Raw genomic sequence first — 18,166 nt, forward strand, 5'->3', positions numbered from 1 at the left:
GCTGGGCACAAGCCCACACATGATTTGTCACTGTGGGGTGAGCAGGGCCACTGTGCCTGCAGAGAGGAGCGCTTTGATGGCCGAGCACCCGGCCAGACAGGCGGCTTTGCCCCGGGAGCCTGACTCAGGCAGGGCCCTCATTTATCCGGCTGTGAATCCAGATGAGCCACACCAACGCCAGGGACAGACACACAGCCCGTGGCACTTCCCTTTTTTGCATTGGCGCAAGAATCTGACCCCGATTCCTGAAATTCGTCTTCAGCTGAGCTTCCAAGAGAAAAGCTCAGGAGAGCTTCCACATTTCTGTGAGCACCAACTGGTGAATCCAGGGTGGGGTTTTTTGTCCGTCTCACAGTTATTAATGAAATCTGTCAGATCTGGTGACGTTACTGTGACCACGCTGCAAACCCTGCAGAAGAAGGGACAGGACAGGACAGGACATGACAGGACAGAATAGAATAAATAAATGGTTTTGTTTGGAAGAGCCCTACAACAATCATCAGGTCCCACTGCCTGACCAATTGAGGGCTGACCAAAAAAATTAAGGGCATTGTCCAAATGCCTCTTAAACACTGACAGGTTTGAGGCCTTGACCACCACCTCTCTAAGAAGCCTGTTCCAGGATTGGAACATCCTCTCCACAAAGAAATGCTTCCCAAAATCCAGTCTAGACCTGCCTCGGTGCAGCTTTGAAGCATTCTGGCAACTCCCACTCGGGTGCTGCCCACCCGGGCTCTGAGCTCCTGCTCCAGCACAGGAGGGGTTAACCACAGGACAGAGCTCTTTTCATGGAAAATATTGACTTACCAGCCGGCACATCGGGAGAGGGGGGGGGATCTCAGAGGAGAGATTAAAAAAAAAAAAATAGAAAGAAAAAGAAAAAGAAAAAGAAAAAGAAAAAGAAAAAGAAAAAGAAAAAGAAAAAGAAAAAGAAAAAGAAAAAGAAAAAGAAAAAGAAAACACCCAAAGGCCTCTGGAGCCCCCAGGACCCTCCCGCACCCGCAGCTCCGGGGGGCTCCGCGCTCGGCTCCGCAGGTGCGAGGGCTCATCAGCCGAAAGAGTTAATCGGGCTGGGCAGGGAATGTGTGAAGGCAGCATGTGACTGCAGGTGGGGCAGGGCGGAGGGATGAATCACTCTTTTCCTTTTCCTCTTTTCACTTCTTGCTGTTACCTGTCCGGGCCCGGCAGTGCGCGCTGGCACAGCCCGAGCCGAGCGCTGCCGGGGCGATGCGCAGGAGGCTGGGGCACAGCTCCGGGCTGCCCCGCTCCTCCGGGAACCAGGCACAGCACCCCGGCCGAGACACCCTGCTCCTCGCTGCCCTGCCTTAAGCCGCTTTTCCTCTTTGTTTCTTCCCCAGTTTTTTTATTTCGTCCGGTGTTAGCGCTGCCTTGGGAGAGCGGAGGATGAGGAGAGAGCGGACGCGGGGGTGAAGGACCTTCCCGGTGCTGTAGGTACACCTGGGGCTGTCTGCCCCGCCACGCAGCCCCTGCTGGGGGAAGCTCCGCGTTTTCCTTGCCCGGAGCCCGGAGCAAGGCAGAAAGCAAAGCCTCTCCCCGGCAGGAAGAGCTCCGGCGTGGCAGGAGCCGTTGGAAAAGGGAGCGGTGCCTTCCCCGAGCTGCGCCTTGAGCCGGGGAGGGTGAAGCGAACTGTGTATTTAAAGACTGGAGAATAATTAATTCCTATTTATTGCCGACATCCGGCGCTCGCTGGGGGCACAGAGCTCCCTCGGGAGAGGGGACCGGCGTGCGGGGTCACCATGGCTTTCTCCCAGGTGCAGTGCTTGGACGACAGCCACGTCAACTGGAGGTCCAGCGAGTCCAAGCCCGAGTTCTTCTACAGCGAGGAGCAACGCCTGGCCCTTGAGGCGCTGGCCTCCCGTGGCCCCGACGCCTTCTATGAAGTCCTGAAGAGGGAGAACATCAGGGACTTTCTGTCCGAGCTGGAGCTGAAGAAGATCCTGGACACGCTGGAGACGTACGACCCCGGCTCCGAGTACATCCCGCGGCACGGCAGCGGCGGCGGCGACAGCGAGGGCGACAGGAACAGCCAAGGGGACGAGCAGGACGTGGCCCCTTCCCTGGAGTACTGGCCCCAGAGGTCGGACCGCTCCATCCCGCAGCTGGACCTGGGCTGGCCCGAGACCATCGCCTACCGCGGGGTCACCAGGGCCACCGTGTACATGCAGCCGCCCATCGAGGGCCAGGCGCACATCAAGGAGGTGGTGAGGAAGATGATCTGCCAGGCTCAGAAGGTGAGGTGCGCCGCGGGGACGGGGCAGGATTGGCCCCAGGGCGTCGTGCTCCAAGTGCTGCCCAGCCGGGCAATCCCTGTCCTGCGGGGAGCTCTGCCCGAGCACAGGCAGCGGGGCCAAGACTGCGGGGTTTGCCTCCTTACAGATATTTGGGGTTTTGCTGAGGATGCTGCTGGCCGGGTTCAGCACTCCTGGGAGCAGCACAGCCCTTCCCAATGTCCACACAGCAGCACTGCTCATCCCAGGGTCCCTGCGGGGCTCTGGGGAAAACTGCTGGGGAGAAAAACGGGTTGAGCTGTTCTCCAGCTGGAAGCCCATGGTCCCAGCCATCCACAGTCGTTATTCCCGGTGTGACAGCATGTGACAGCATGCAGGAACATGGGATTGTGCTCCGGTTTCGGGCCCTGGGTCCAGCAGCTGTCCAGTACTGACCCTGGGGTCATGGCCCTTGTGTCCCCCACCCACCCAGTCCATGACCCTGGGGTAAAGGAGCCGAAGCTCCTGGTCTAGCTCTGACCCACATGAGGGCCAAGTTTGGCCCGAGATGGCTTTGGGGCTCCAAGCTGGCTCATCCTGGCGCTCAGAGGACAAGGATGAGCTGGTGAGGGCAGGGACAAGGCTGGGCAAATGCTGAAGGGATTTGGGTTCAGACTTGTCCTCCCTGTGGCACCAAGCCGAGGAGCAGGGAGTGGGGATGCGTGAGCCATCACCCAGGGAAGGAGGGAGACGCTGGCCTGTGCTGAAGGTCAGCAGAGGTGGGAAGGTGCTGCTGGTGTTTCCCAGTGACCCAGTCCCACGAGGGGTTGGTACCTTCTGGTTTCTTGGTGCTTTGAAGCTCTTTGAAGTTCTGTGCGTCCAGTACCGTGAGAGCTCCAAGGAAGGAGCTCCCCAGCCCAGAGGATGTTCCAGCAGGGAAACAGGGAGACCCTGCCGGGGTAGCTGTGGAGCAGAGGGGACAGCCTGGGATGTGTCAGGTCCACCTGGCTGCTCCAGAGATAGTGCTGGGGTTTGCAGATCCTGCTAGGAGAGAGGGAAACCTGTGACATGCAGCCAGCAGAGCCTCTTCAGACCAGCTTAGGCAGGAAAATTAATCTCTCAAAACATCCAAGGCAGCAGGATCACAGGAATGGCTGTTGGGGGTGTCAGGGCAGGAGCCATCTCTGGCCACCGTCACCTCACAGAAGTCGAGGTGACTTGTCCTCACCTGTGACATTTTCCCTGTCAAAGCACTTTGCAGCGAGGACAAAGGGAAGGGAGAGCTGACATCCCGTGGGATGGAGGATGGGAGAACAATCCCACAACAAACAATGTCTCATCCTCGGGTCTTTGGGGCCGCCTGTGACTCGGGCTCGCAGCTCCCGCCTGCCTTTGCCTACTCACCCTTCCCACCTGCCCCCACGCAAGCAGCTCCTCCTGAGTCACCCCACACCCTGCTCCTGCTCCCAGAGCTGAGTCAGGCACATCCCCACCTCCCCTGGAGCCTCTCCAGGACACGGGGACGTGGCCAGGGCTGGTGCTGCTGTGCTCATCACCCGTACTCGATGGCCCCTGAGCAGGGCTGGGCTCTGCCTCCCGCTCCAGACGGGCCTGATTGTGGGATGAGACATGGTGACACCACTGGTGACATGCAGGAGCCTGCTTGGAGCTTGTGGTGCCTCAGGAGACGTAGAGATGGGTGAGTGCTTCGTGCTGCAGGGTCTGGGGGTGCAGGACTTACAGGAGAGCGGGGTTCTTCCGTGGTCTCCCATCACAGATGTCCTTGCAGCTGAACCTGCTGTCACACAGGGGAGCCCAGGTGACAACTTGTGGGTGCTCCTAAGGATGGGGGACACTGGGCTAGACCACCCTGCAGATTTCAGCAGCTCAGAGGTGAAAGGGTTTGGCTGAGGAAGCTGAGAGTGGACAAAGGGACCGTCCTGCTGCCACTGTCAGGTGTCACACACACTGTCCAGGTGTTCCATCCTCCCTGCGGAGATCCCTGTTGAACTGTCCCCTCCCAGCAGGCAGTGGAAGTGCTCTCCACCACGTGCAAAGGAGCACAGGCTTGGGAGAGGCTCACAATCCCTGCCAGAGGACGACCCTTGCTCCAGACGCCGTCCCAGCCGCTGGCTCTGCCCGCGGTGCCAGCCCCAAACCCCGCCGTGTCACTCACTGTCCCCTGGCCAGGAGAACAAAGTCCCCTGGCGCTGGCCCAGCAGAGTTCAGAGCCCATGGGAGCAGTGCTGCTGCTGGGAGGTCACACAGCTCTCAGGGTGAGGAATCCCAGGCATGTGAGGCCACTCTGGGGGTCAGAGGAGCCCTGGTGCTCACAGGAGCGAGGCCAAACGCAGCCTCTAACCCAGACAGGGAGATGCAAACGATCCCCTCCTCTTGCTGGGAATGAATGGGAGAAAGGAGAGGCAGGATCCTGTGGCCAGGTCCCTGAAAATCCCATCTTTGCGGCCAACAAGCAGAGGTGGTGAGGGATTCACCCCGGAGACCTTCGCCAGGCCGAGCCATGGCACGGCTGTGGATCCTCCTTGCTGTGGATCCCTCAGGCTGCGAAGCTCACAGGTTGGACTTCAGGAGCAATTTCTTCATGGAAAGGATGGTCAGGCACGGGAAGGGGCTGCCCAGAGAGGTTTGGAGTCCCCATCCTGGAGGTGTCCAAGGAATTTGTGGATGTGGCACTCAGTGCTCAGGCCTGGTGACAAGTGGTGATGGATCCAAGGAGTTGACAATCCTGAATGTCTTTCCCAACATTAATGATTCTGTGTGGAAGGGAGGAAGATCTCCCTCCTCCTCTCCTCTTGGCTCTCTCTGACCAGAAACCAGAGCATGAAAACATTGACCTTGGCCCAGAGCCAGTGGAGAGAGCAGTGACTCTGACCTCCTGTCTTCACTTGAGGTTCCAGGTTGGGATTGTGGTGATGTAATTACCCCGAGCAACTTCCAGCGAAGGTTGGGAGGCCCTATTAATTACTGTTTACAAAACCTTCTGCTGTTCCTGGATGAAAGGGTCGACAGGGGAGAGCAATTATTAATGTTACTTGTCCCACCTCTCCTCCATCCCAACTCTCTTCCTCTAATTGTGCCTTGGTGCCTGCCTAATTTATTAAATGCCCACGTGGTGCACCCCAAAAGTCATTATCTGATGATTCATAGTGAGACAATAAAGAGCTGCAACTTCCTCTATAAAACATGATCCTGCAGTTTAGGTGCTCATCAAAGCTGTTCCAAAAAATCCCAACAGCATTTGCCCAGGGTCCAGAGGGTTCAGTGCTCCCTGCTCCTCAGGGATTTGGGACCCAGCACCTGCACATCTGCTGTACCCCACGGATTGTGGCAGCTCCTGGCACCTTGGCAAGAAAAGCTTCACCTGCATGGCACTGGGAGCCTCCAGCTGCAGATTTAGGGCTGATTTCCTCTGCACCCTCCAGAAGAATGGCAAAGGGATGGCAAAACTCCCTGGGATGACACAACAGCAAAAGACCTTCAGGAAAGGGAATGCCCAGCACCAAGCACTGCCCTGGCAGAGGTGACAGGGACAAGGGACAGGCTGGCTCCTCCCAGGCAGGTGGCACAGCTTGCTGCAGACAATGGCATTCCCCAAGCTGGGAAGCACAGAGCAGGCAGGATTTCACTGCTCCAGAGCAGACAGGCCTCCACTCTTTGCAGATTACCCCTGTGCCAGGGTTTGGCATCCCAGGGCTCAAGCCCAGGCAGCCCAGAGCAGATTTCAGCCAGGCAAGGACAGTCCCCCCGTGGGAACTCTGCCAGCGCCACCCTCGCTCTCCCGCCCGCCCTGTGCCAGGGCAGTGTTGGCACACTGGCATGAGATCCCGGTGACAAACCAGGGCCCAGCCTGTCCTGCAGGCAAGGCACAGCAGGGAGGGAAGCAGGAGCTGAGCAGTGACAGGATGCACCAGCTGGGCAGGAGGAATTGGGCTCAAACGTGGGCAGGTGCCTGAGCTGGGCTCCCTCCCCGTGCCCGAGCCACTGCCTGTGGTGTGTGAGCAGGGCTGGGGATGCCAGGGCGTGCCAGGGCTGCCCACAGCCCTGCACAACTCCCTCACGCCTTCGAGCAGCGAGCCAAGGCCTCAGCACTGCTGGGACCACAGTGGGAAAGTGTTCTTTTCCCTCAAAACCAAGGTCAGCGCTGTTCTCAACCCCATTTCACAAGTGCTCAACTTTTCCTGGGGAAAACACAGCACGCAGGAGAAGTGACATGGGCATGGAGCATCAGGGTCAGAAGCAAATCATTTCCCACCAGATCATTTCCCACCAAACCATCTGCCACCAAACCCTCATCCCCAAACCAAACCCACGCTGTCCCCCCAAGGTGTCCCTTACCCAGGACTCATGGAAGACAGCTGAGCTCCTTCCCAGTTTCTTGCTGAACACGGCAAATGCAAGCCCAGAGCTCCCAGAGCAGCTTTGAACCCGTCCCACCTTGCATCCATGCAAATCCAGCAGCTGGTTCCTGCCTCAGTTTCCCCACCAGGACAACAAGGATGAGCAAAACACACGAGTGGGTGCACAAGGGAGTGAGGATTTGGCTTTTCACAGCAAAGGCTCTGGGGTGAGAATAAATGGGAATTCAGTTAAAATCGAGTGGCAAAGCCATAAAGTGCCCCGGCACCCCCCAAAACACCCCTGTGTGGGCAGGGCTGGGGACACCAGGGTGGCATCAGGGACAGCAGGGCTGGGGCTCCCCACACAGCCTTGCTCTTCCCCCCATCGCCTGCAGAAGAGGAAGAGCCAGCAGTGTCATAACAATCCTCTGCTTAATTAAAGCTCTGCACGTCCTGTGGCACAGAACTAATTAAAAGGCAGCTCGGTGCTTTGAGAGCTCTGGACTGGACGTGTCTGAGTGTGCAAGCACCCAGCACCATCCCAGCCCCCTCCTGAGGGAGGCAGAGCCACCCTGGGGTCTCCCTGGTGTCCCCCCCAGCTCAGCCATGTGCCATGGCCAGCAGGGCCCCTCTGGAAGGGCAAATGGCCAAGGGAACCCCCTGCCCCAGCCCAGGGCACCTTCCAGGAACAGCCACAGGGATGGGAGGAATGCCAGCCATGGGACAATGACAAACCAGCACCCTGATGCCAAACCCTTCCCCTGGGATGAGGGGAGGCAGAAATCCCTGTGGAGCTGCCTTGGGATTGCCTCCAGCCCCTCTGCCTGCCATGAGCTGCTGCTCACCACCACCGGTGATGCCATCACCAGGAAATCAACAGCCACGGGCACAGGCAGACATCCCAGTGACATCCCCAGCGTGGCCCAGATCCATTTTCCTATCAAACCCAGCTGTGGCTGGGAGAGCAGCAAACACCCTGGGTCCAAAGGCAGCTCCAGTTGTGGATATCAGTGACACTGCCGTGTGACAAACACAGCTGGCACTGCTCAGGGTGCTGGCCCTGCTCCTCCCACACAGCCTGGGAGGAAGGAGGGATGCTGTGCAGGAGGAGCAGCACCCCAGGCTGGGCAGTGAGACCAGGACTGGCTGGGCTTGATGATCCTGCAGGTCTTTGTCAACCTCAACAGTCCTGTGACCATTGTGCATCAAAGGTCTCCCCTGCAATGCTGAGAGCAAAGGGACACCAAAGTTCTCAGCCACAAACTGGACTCTGAATTTTGTGAAGCCTTTTAAAGGCAGGAAAGTTAGATTCACCCCCAGTAACTGGTCAGTAGATTATGCTCTGGATCACCACTGAAGTGGTCAGGGCTGGAAAAAAACATCCAAAGACCACCAAATCCAACAATTAACTCAGCTCTGCCAGGGCCACCACTAAACCATGTCCCCAGGTGCCACATCTGGCTGTCCTGGAGATCAAACTTTCCACAGTGACAGCAGAAGAATGGGAGGACTTTCAGACTGTCTGGAGCTGGGGGCAATCCTGGGCTCCCCCAGCCCAAATTCCAGCCTCCTACAGGGAGCACTTTGCCTCTCACAAAACAAGCTCTGACTGTACCTTGGGTTGTCCCTGGCCACTCTACCCGGACTCATGTCTCCTGTCCCCTCTCCAGGTCATTGCTGTGGTCATGGACATGTTCACTGACGTGGACATCTTCAAGGACCTCCTGGATGCCGGCTTCAAGAGGAAAGTGGGAGTCTACATCATTTTGGATGAGACCAACGTGAAGCACTTCCTGCAGATGTGTGAGCGAGCCCACATGCACGCCGGACACTTGAAGGTAGGGATGACCTGAGGGTCTGGAGCTGGGGAACCTCCTCCAAAAACAGGGGATAATCAGGGTTATCATCCTGCTCCCTTCTGTCTTGGGGAGTCACAACCCCCAGCTGTGAAGAGTTTAATCCATTTTTCCTGTAGCCAAAGCTGGAGGTGATGGAGCAGCATGGAGGGGTGGGTGAGAAGATGGGATGTGGATTTACACCCAGCAAATTCAGGAGCAGCATGGAGGGGTGGCTGAGAGGATGGGATGTGGATTTACACCCAGCAAATTCAGGAGCAGCATGGAGGGGTGGCTGAGAGGATGGGATGTGGATTGCACCCAGCAAAGCTGGAGCAGCATGGAGGGGTGGCTGAGAGGATGGGATGTGGATTGTACCCAGCAAAGCTGGAGCAGAAAGCCCAGGGGGCTGCTGGTACCCAGCCAGGGCTGGGACAGAGGGGAGGCTGAGGGGAGCAGCCCTACAGGGTGGGCACAGCAAAGCCCAGGGCAAAGCTGCAAGCTCAGCTCCTCCCGAGGGAGAGGGAGCAGCAGGTGCTGTGCCAGGGCTGGGTCTGTGCTGTCACCAGCTCCCTGCCTGCTGCTGCCCCGGGGGCAGGACCGGCAGCAGCCACCGCAAGTCAGAGGCTGGAATTAAAAACTCGATTTTCCCCTTTTCCGGAGCCTCCGCCCCAGCACGGGGCCGGGAGCAGAGCAGGGAGGCTCCCACACTGCCCGAGGCCCTGGCAGCTGCCAAGGATGCCCTCGCTGTGCTGGGCAGTGCCCGCTGGAGGGACTGATCTGCCCGGCCACGGATGCACACGGAATCACTCCTGTGCAGGAATCCATGGCAAAGCAGGGAAGGCAGAGCACAAGGGAGGGAGGCCTGTCAGGGCAGGGGTCGGTTGGATGGGGCTTGGAGCAACCTGGTCTAGTTTAAAGTGTCCCTGCCCCTGGCAGGGGGTTGGAATGAGATTTAAGGTTCCGTTCAACCCAAGCAATTCTGGGATTCCCCTTCCACGTCCCTGTGTGAGCAGGGGGTGCAGAGAAAATCACCTGGCACAGAGCTCATGCAAAGGCAGAAGAAGGGGCAGAGGAGAGGACAGGGGTCGTTTCAGCCTCAGCAGCAGCAGCCACAGCAGAGACCCCCAGTCCAACCACAGCACAGCCCCCGGCTCTGCCCTGGGCACAGCCCCCCCATCCCAGCATGGGATGCAAACACACCAGAGCAGCCCCACTGGGGGCTTGCAGACCCCCACTCCTGGCCACCACGGCTGGGCCTCGCCTGTTGCTTGGCAGAAAAGCCAAGTTGCTGCTCCTGACGTCAGCCGGCTGCCAAATGCCCGCCGGGAGAGCCCGTGCCCGGGCAAGCTCCCCAAATTTGCTTAGGGTGAGAGCCAACCCCTGGCTGAGCAGGAACACGTAGGAGCCACGACACCCTCACAGCTGGCTGGCACGAGGTGGGGGAGCTGGGGCTCAGGGACCCCCAAAGCCTCACACCTTCCCCAGCTGCCCTGCCCGCCAGCCTGGCTTAATTGATGCTCCCAACAATTAAAGCAAACACAGCGCACCTTTTCCCTGAGCCCAAACTCCCTGGAGAGGCTGGGATCCCGCAGGCTGCTGCTGCTTCAAGACCAGAAAAGCCAGCGCTGACGCACTCCGGTGTTTTCCTGCATTAGCAGCCCGGTGGCAGGACTGGAAAAGCAGGAGAACATCTGCAGAGCTCTGCAAATGTCTAGAAGTTGGGATTTGCCACGTATTGCAGCCAATTCGCTGGCACGGGACGCGGGAGGAGGTGAGGAAAGTAGGGCAGAGTCTGGGAGCTGCTTCTTGAGGCAGGAGATGTTAACGAAACGTCCCCTCGTTATCTCGGTGGCAATTAGCAACCGGCTTGGGCAAGGCGGGCGCTGCTTGAGCAAGGGCTCAGTGATTCACCCTGGCCGGCTCCGCGGCCGTCCCGCTGCCTCGGAGGGATCAAAGCAGCAGATTTCACTCAACAGCAGTGATAGGAGGAGGAAAAGGGATCAGCACCGGGAGAGTTGTTGCCTGAAAAACACCCAGAGCTGCTGCTTGGGTTTGGGCGAAGGGGCAGCTCCGGGTGGTGACGGGCAGAGGGTGAAGCCTTGGGTGTCACAGCTCCCTCAGCAGCCCCATAACACGGGGCAGGGGTGGGCATTGCCATCCCAGCCCCTCAGTGCAGCAAATTAGGATGCTCAGCACCAGTTTTGTCCCAGGCTAAAAGCATTGTCTTAGCATTTTCGCTAAGTAAAACATGAAACTCACAAAAAACTTCCCCCCAAAGCTTGTCTGTTCAGTGAGTGGAACTTCCCTGGAAACACAGACAGGAAAGCTGTTGCTTGCACATCATCTGCACTGAATTTTCCTGCCAGGGATGGGGGACACAGGGACTAGGGGTGCACCTTAGTGTGTGCCTGGTCATGGTCTCCAGGGACACAGGAGAGCCCAGGGAAGCAGATGAGAAAGGCTGGAGGAGGGGAAGACAAATATTTTTGATGCTTTTCTTTAAAAAACAAAACAAAACACACAATAAAACAGGCATGGAGGGCATGACCCAGTGATGACACAGAGCCTTTTGCAACAGCCTTACCAACATCCCAGCAGGAACAGGAGGAATGCAGACGCTTTCTCAAGGAAATATTTTCTCCCCACCCAAAAGGAGCCCGTGGGAGATGCTATCTGCTCTGCTGTGGAATGTGCCAGTGCCCTCCATGGAGATAACAGAGACAGGAGCCAGGCTGGGGATAAAAAAAGAACAAAAACCATTTTCACAGAGCCAGGGCTGCCCCTGCATCACTGGGTTCCCTGGGGAGGACACCCAGCTCCACTCCAGGGACCTGCTCCCACATCACCAGGTTTCATTTCCCGAGGGTGAAAAGATGTTTCCCCACCAGCCCCTAAAAGAAGGATTAGATGCCCAAATTTAGGAGCACAGCAAAGCAGGAGTGTGGGCAAGGACAAACCCATTGCCAGCAGGTCCAAGTGGGCTGTCCTGGGGTCTCCACCTCCCCCTAAAACCCCTGCAGATCTCCTGCTGGGAGCAGGTGTGCAACCTCCTCTCCCATGGTGGCATTTGCATGGATTGCAGGAGCTGGGGAGCGCTGGGCAGCACCAGCACACAGCACTCACCCACGGACACCGAGTTCAGGAGATGGCAAACACAGCCTGGCAACGCAGGAAACTCTGAAGCCAAGCCCATGGTGGCCTTGGGCGAGTTATTTCATCTCTGTGGCGTCCTCTGAGCTGGCCATGAAGAACATTGCCATTGCTCAGAGGGGCTGTGGAGCACACAGAGGGGTTGTGGAGAATCCAGAGGGGCGTTCCTGGAGGGTGGGTGCTGGTGTCACCCAGCTCTTCCCTCCTGCCCTTGACGCCTGTGCCTTTGCTCCTCTGCAGAACCTGCGCGTCCGCAGCACCGGGGGCACCGAGTTCTTCACCCGCTCAGCCACCAAGTTCAAGGGGGCTTTGGCCCAGAAGTTCATGTTCGTGGACGGGGATCGAGCCATGTGTGGCTCCTACAGGTACAGCAGTGGCATCTTCTCTTGCCCACCCCACCGAGGTGTTGGTCAAAGGATCCATGTCAACCCTGGCATGGTCCCAGGAGCCCGTGCCAGACTTGCTCTGCTCATCCTAAACCAGGAGGAGATTTCCCAAGGAGATTTGGGGTGGGCTCTAAGGGGTTCCCACTACTTACACCACCAGGTCTAGGACACCCACCCTTCTTGGAGGTGGTGGGACACACCAAGTGCTTCTGTGCTGATGAGCACAGGAAGGACCAGAGCATCAAACCACAGCCAGTCCCAGCTCTCACACCAAGCTCAGCTTTCCAGTCAATTTCCTACACAAAGTATTTTTCAGTTTGTTCAAAGGAAAACTTACTTTGGTAGAAACCGACCAGCCCTGGTCAGGTTTCAGGTCTAAAAGACAAGTTTTATAAACATGGAGCTGGAACATTTCCTCTTTTCTGGCCATAGCAAATAACACATCCACTTACGAGTCACTTCTCTTAACCCAAACCGAGACAGGAAAAGCAGCCAACACTAAGGCAAAAAACTGACCCACTGCAAATTCCTTTTATTTTTACTTCAAGTGCTCAAGACTTCAACCCTTCACTCTAATTTGGGATGGGAACTCTTTTGTCAGTTCTATTATTATGTTTACAGTGAGATCATGTCCCTGCTGACACCACCAGTCCCCGGGGAAGGCCAGGCCAGGGGAGAGGTGTTATTTACCAGCTGAGACCTCCGATGTGTTTCTGTTCCAGCTTCACCTGGTCCGCGGCGAGGACGGACCGGAACGTCATCACGGTGCTCTCGGGCCAGGTGGTGGAGGCGTTTGACAAGCAGTTCCAGGAGCTCTACCTCATGTCCAAGGGGGTGAGCCTCAAGTCCATCTCCATGGGCGAAGAGCCCGAACCCGAGCCCGTAACGCTGCCCTCCGTGGTGCCGGTGACCCCCGCCAACGCCGTGGTGAAGAAGCTGATAAACCCCAAATACGCCCTGGTGAAGGCCAAGAGCGCCGACCAGATCAGCAAGACCTCATCTGAGAACCAGGACAAAAACCAGAAGAGCGACAACAAAGGCAAAATGCCTCCTGAGGGCCAGGGGGGCGAGCGGCACGGGGACGTGGCCGAGCTCTCCCCGCTCATCCACCCCGGCCTCCTGAACCTGGAGAAAGCCAACATGTTTGACTACCTGCCCACCTGGGTGGAGCCTGACCCCGAGCCTGGGAGCGAAGTTTTGGGCTACATCAACATCATCGACCCCAAGGTGAAGAACGTGAAGCTGTCGCAGATGAACCGCATCAAGGTCTGCGACGTGTCCCAGGCCAGCGCCCAGCACCGGCAGATGCTGAAGAACAGGGAGATGGAGGCCAGGAAGAACTCGGAGCAGGAGCTGCCTCTGCTGTCCCCCAGCCACAGACAGATCCCACAGCCCCCCATGGAAGCTCCTGCAGCCCCCATGAGCACCCCCATGGAGGGTGTCAGCTGGACAACGAGGCAAGTGGGGACGTTTGCCTCCTCGCCGTTGGGCCACCACGTGAAGCCACAGGAGGAGGTGCTGGAGGATGTCAAGCCTCCAGTTCCAAAGCCAAGGACCGTCCCTGTCGGTGTCCTCATGACCAAAGTCACTACAACGTGTGACAGCAGCACTGCCCCACAGGGTGACACACAGCCAGCGCTGCCTGACCACACGGGCGCGAAGCAGGAGCGGGAGGAGAAACCCGGCCGAGCTCCCAGGGAGACCGGCCGTGCCCAGCCTGAGCGGCCAGCTGCAGCTCCACAGGAGGGCAAAGGGCCTCCCTGCGCCCACAACGGGCTAGGAGAAGAGGAGGAGGAGGAGGAAGAGGAGTACATCACCCTCAGTGACCAGGAGAGCTACTCCAGCAGCTCTGCTGACCACAGCTACCGCCGCTCCAACGCCTCCTCCATCTCAGACGAGTACTTCGAGGTGAGGGATCGCTACGGGCCCCTCCGGAGAACCAACTCGGACGTCACCCACAACGGGGAGATCCTCCCCATGCAGAGGAAGCTCAGCGACCCTCATATCAGCCGGGGCACGTTCATCAGCCCCCTGGGCAGCCTCCCCTCCCTGAAGCACATGCGCTTGGAGGACGTGACGAAGAGGAGGAGCAACGCCGTGGAGATCAGGCCCATGCTGCCCCGCGCCATCCTGGATGGGAACAGCTCCTACCCCAGCAGCGCTGCCCAGGTAGGACTTTTCGCTGTAACCTTTTGTTTCTCCACCCTACAAAGGTTTGTGAACCTTTGGAGGTTCACAAAGGAGGTGACCCAGTCAGCCCAACCGAGGTGTGATGTCATCCTGAGTTTTTTGGTGTCACCCCGACCTCTGGTGTTGTCCTAGATGCTGAGATCAGACTCCCATAAAGGAGAACAACACCCTGCACGTGGCCATGGTCACCCGAGAGGTGACCAAAGGCGCGGCGGCCGTGCCACAGCTCCTGGTGTCCAGCAGTGGGCATGGCTGTTAAAGGGGAGGGTTTTGTTAATTAAAGATGATCCCACAGCACTGGGCTGGGGGTGGAGCTCCAGGCACAGCTGTACAGATGTGCTGGGGCTCCCTGAGCTCCACCCACAGCCCATCACGCCCAGCTGGGGACAGACTGTGCACGCAGGCGTGTCCTTCTCAGGCTTGTTTTCCAGCGCCTTGCCAGGGTGATTAGCATCAAAGGGAAAGCTCTGGACACATAATTAGGCAGAGCAAGACAGCGGAGAAACAGGGACAGCAACCTCCGTGGGCGAGTGCCACCGTCAGCAGCTTTGTGGCCGCCCCACGAGTGACGCCAGGCCCTGTCACCGCGCGGGGCCAGCGCCCTGCTGCAGCTCCGTGGGGAGCAGGCCAGGACCCCGCTGCTGGGGGCTCACAGCAGCATCCCCACCAGGGCCACAGCATCGTCCCACCCAGGCGTGATGACACTGCCATCCCCAGATTCCCACCCAAGCTCTGCAACCTCCTGCGCCTCTGCCAAGCATTCCGGCTTCTCAAGGCTCCCCGCCCGCTGTTTTTGGGGCATTCAAACCCCCAGGGCAAAACCAGCAGCTGAAATCACTGAAACTGCCTGAGGTTACCCCAGCTGAGCATCTAATCTGTATTTACAGGGAATTAAATGTACCATCCCAGAGTCCACTTGCTTCTCCCTTCCCAGCCAGCGACAGGGAGCTCAGAGCTTTAATCCTGGCACATCAAATACCCCTGAGCCCTGCAGGGCAAGGAGCACCGAGCTCTTTGATGCTCTGTGACCCAGGTCCCAGGTGCCACCTTGCTGGGGACGGCTGGGTACGCTGCTGTTCCTGCAGCAACTTGTTCTGGCCCTTTGATGAGAGGCAGATAATTAGCACAGCATCGGGGTTAGGAAAGCCAGCACTCAGTGGAGAGGTGCAGGGAAGAGTTTCTCCCATGTGTAAAAATAATAAATTGAAGTAACCCTTGATTAACTCTTGAAAACTAAAATTTGACAGAAATCACTACCAATTCTCCCATATATATATATATATATATATTTTTTTTTTTTTTCTCCCTGGGTCCACGTTCCTCAGGTGCTGGCCCATTGCCCAGCATAGCCCAAAACACAGGTGGAGGCTCACTCAGGGCAAACATCATGTTTTCCATGTCATGGAAACCAAATTCTCTCTGGAAATCACCTTCCCTGAATACACAACCCCATTCACAGCTGGATGCATATAAGGCTCGAGGAGGAGGAGGAGGAGGAGGGACACCTGGGTCCTGTCCTGCCCCATCCCACCTGCAGAGCCCCCAGGTCTGTGCAGAGCTGAGCTTTCCAGACAAGCCCCCTCCCACTCACCCCTCAGTGACAGGGAAAATCCCACCCCAGCAGTTCCACAGCCACATGGGGGGCCTTACCTGGGCGCAGGACCCTGCTGACCATCCCTGGCAGATGGTGAGGAACAGGGGCAGCACCTTCAGCTCTGGCCAGGATGGAGCCTTGGCGTGGCTCAGGTTTTTAGCAGAGAGTGACCTGTGGAGAGCCAGGCAGGAGGGCTGAGCAGCACCAGCATCTACTCCACATCAGCCTCTTCCTTGCCAAACTGCATCCCAAATGCTGGAGCCACGGGGCCCAAATGCAGTGTGGACCTGCACCCAACCCACAGTGGGGTTTCTCTCCAGACCAGTAACGGGTTGGGGTTACACCATAGCACCAGAAAAGCCCAGTGCAAGCACAGCAGCACATCCTCCAGCCAGGAGCCACCATTCCCCACCACCTTCCCACCCCTCTTGCCCCTTCTAGCCAATCCCCTCCCCAAAGAGTGCCCACAATGACAGGGAAACTGAGTCCAGCCTCCTCCTCCTCCTCCCAGAGCCCCACTCAAACCATCACACCTCAAAGCTCTGCCAAGCTGTGTCCATCCACAACACAGCCACCCCTCCTAAACAGCAACATCTGCAGGAATTGCTGATTTCACAGAGCTCAGAGTCTCTCCAAAGGCTCCCAGAGGAGTGCTCAGCACCCAGCAGGATTCAGGCTCTCCTGGGCAAGCACTGCCTCATTCTGCTGGTGGGCAGGAGGGACAGGGTGCTGGTTCCTGGGGTGGATACTTGGTTTAAGCCATGGTTTAACTTCTTCCCAAGAGCCAGAGCATGTCAGGAGCCACAGGAGCCACCACCCAGCTCAGGCACATGATGAGCTCACAGGGAGAAAAGCTAAGTCACCCTTAATCCTTCTCACCTGAAGCCATCTCAGACCTTAACACTGATTTTAAGCACCTAATTAAATCAATCTTGGACTACCTGAGCTAAACTGCTTTAACACAACCCTCCTGGTCAAAGCAGGAGGTGTCAGCTCCAGGGTCAGGGAGGCCTTTGGGACTCTGGGACTGCCTGCCAGCAGCAGCAGCAGCACGGGGAGGGTCACGGCAGAGGCAGGGCAGGTTGGCACAGCCAGATCTCAGCAGACCCCACCTCCCCTGGTGGCTCTGCACAGGTGCAATTGCACCTCCAGATCGTGGCACAGGCACACCCAAAGGGGAGATAAACACCTGGGGGCCACAGCCACTTGTGACAACCGTACCCAGTGAGAATTAGGACGACCCAAACGTGTGTCTCAACAAGAGCCACCCCCGCAGTGGTGTTGCAGCTCCCACTCCTCTGCCAGCCCTCCCCGCTTTCCTCTGATCCTGGCACTCACCTGGAGCCAGGCTGGCTCGGGATGGCTGAATGCTCCTCAGGGCTGGTGTGATTACCGTGGGTGTTCGGGCTGCTGCTGCAGAGAAGGTGTTGAGGTGCCTTGTCCTGGATCTCCAGGCAGGAGGGGCTCGGCTCGGGACAGCCCCCAGACTGCCAGGGCTGCTCGGGAAGTGCCAGTGTCTGCTACCAGAGCCAGGAATCGGACGAGCAGCCAGGGTTAATTCTTGAGGCGGTTTCACCACTGAATTTGGGCGAGGGACAGAGGGATTTGTCCACGAGGACACCTGGCACGGGTGAAGAGGTGGCCCTGCAGCAGCCAGAGCTCACTGTGTCTCTGCTCTTTCCCAAACAGGGCGCTCACATCTACCGCTACCGGCCCAGGGGCAGAGAGCCGGGCCAGGAGCTCTCCTGCTCCCCGACGCACGAGAAACCCCTCAGGGCCACCAAGTACAGAGGGGAGGGAGCAGAACCCAAAAAGACCATCGCAGGCAGCCAGCCCTACTGGCAGAGCAAAACCTTCAGCCCCAGCAAGGCCACGGCACCCGGGCAGCTTCCCCCAAACGCGCCGGGCAAACGCTTCAGCTCCCTGCAGGAGAGCCAGAAGGCAGCTGAGGAGATGAGGACACCCCTGGGCATCCCCCTCTCCAAGCTCTCCCAGTCCAAGCACCTCAAGAACAAGGTTGCAGGGGCGCAGGGTGCTTCTGTGGACTGCAAAAAGCCACCCCCCGAGCCCACGGGCCAGAAGGAGCAGTAGGGGCTGGTGGTGGTGGCCTTGCAGAGCTGGGGGAGCCCAGGCTCCTTCCCTGGGGCACGGGGTTCTTGTTTACATTTGCCAGCAGCACGTGGCCACGATGGACAGCCCAAAATCATCCCTGTTCAGGGCAGAGCTCCAGAGATCAGGTCTCGGAAGGGGTGCATGGCATCCGCCCTGGCAGGTGGCAGAGTGTTGGGAATAATCTCTGGCACAGCCTTTAAATTGGTCTCTTCCAGGCTGGGGTGATCTCTGACCTGGTTAAAAGCTGGGAAGCATCGCTGGGGCAGCTGGTACCCAGCAGTGTGTGGGATCAGCTGGTAAAAGCCAGCCA

General features: G+C 58.0%; 1 protein-coding gene across 1 annotated transcript; it reads left to right on the forward strand.

Annotated features, from left to right (window-relative positions):
- Nucleotides 1-1,757: 1,757 nt before the first annotated feature.
- FAM83G (family with sequence similarity 83 member G) lies at nt 1,758-17,835 on the forward strand. Its single transcript, XM_041462652.1, has 5 exons — nt 1,758-2,252; nt 8,257-8,424; nt 11,815-11,939; nt 12,683-14,129; nt 17,434-17,835. Exons 1-5 carry the CDS (start codon nt 1,758-1,760, stop codon nt 17,833-17,835), a joined length of 2,637 nt encoding a protein of 878 aa, XP_041318586.1.
- The last annotated feature ends 331 nt before the right edge of the window (nt 17,836-18,166 follow it).

The sequence above is a fragment of the Pyrgilauda ruficollis genome, unplaced genomic scaffold (assembly GCF_017590135.1).
Source record: "Pyrgilauda ruficollis isolate IOZ18807 unplaced genomic scaffold, ASM1759013v1 scaffold16, whole genome shotgun sequence".
Classification (NCBI taxonomy): domain Eukaryota; kingdom Metazoa; phylum Chordata; class Aves; order Passeriformes; family Passeridae; genus Pyrgilauda; species Pyrgilauda ruficollis.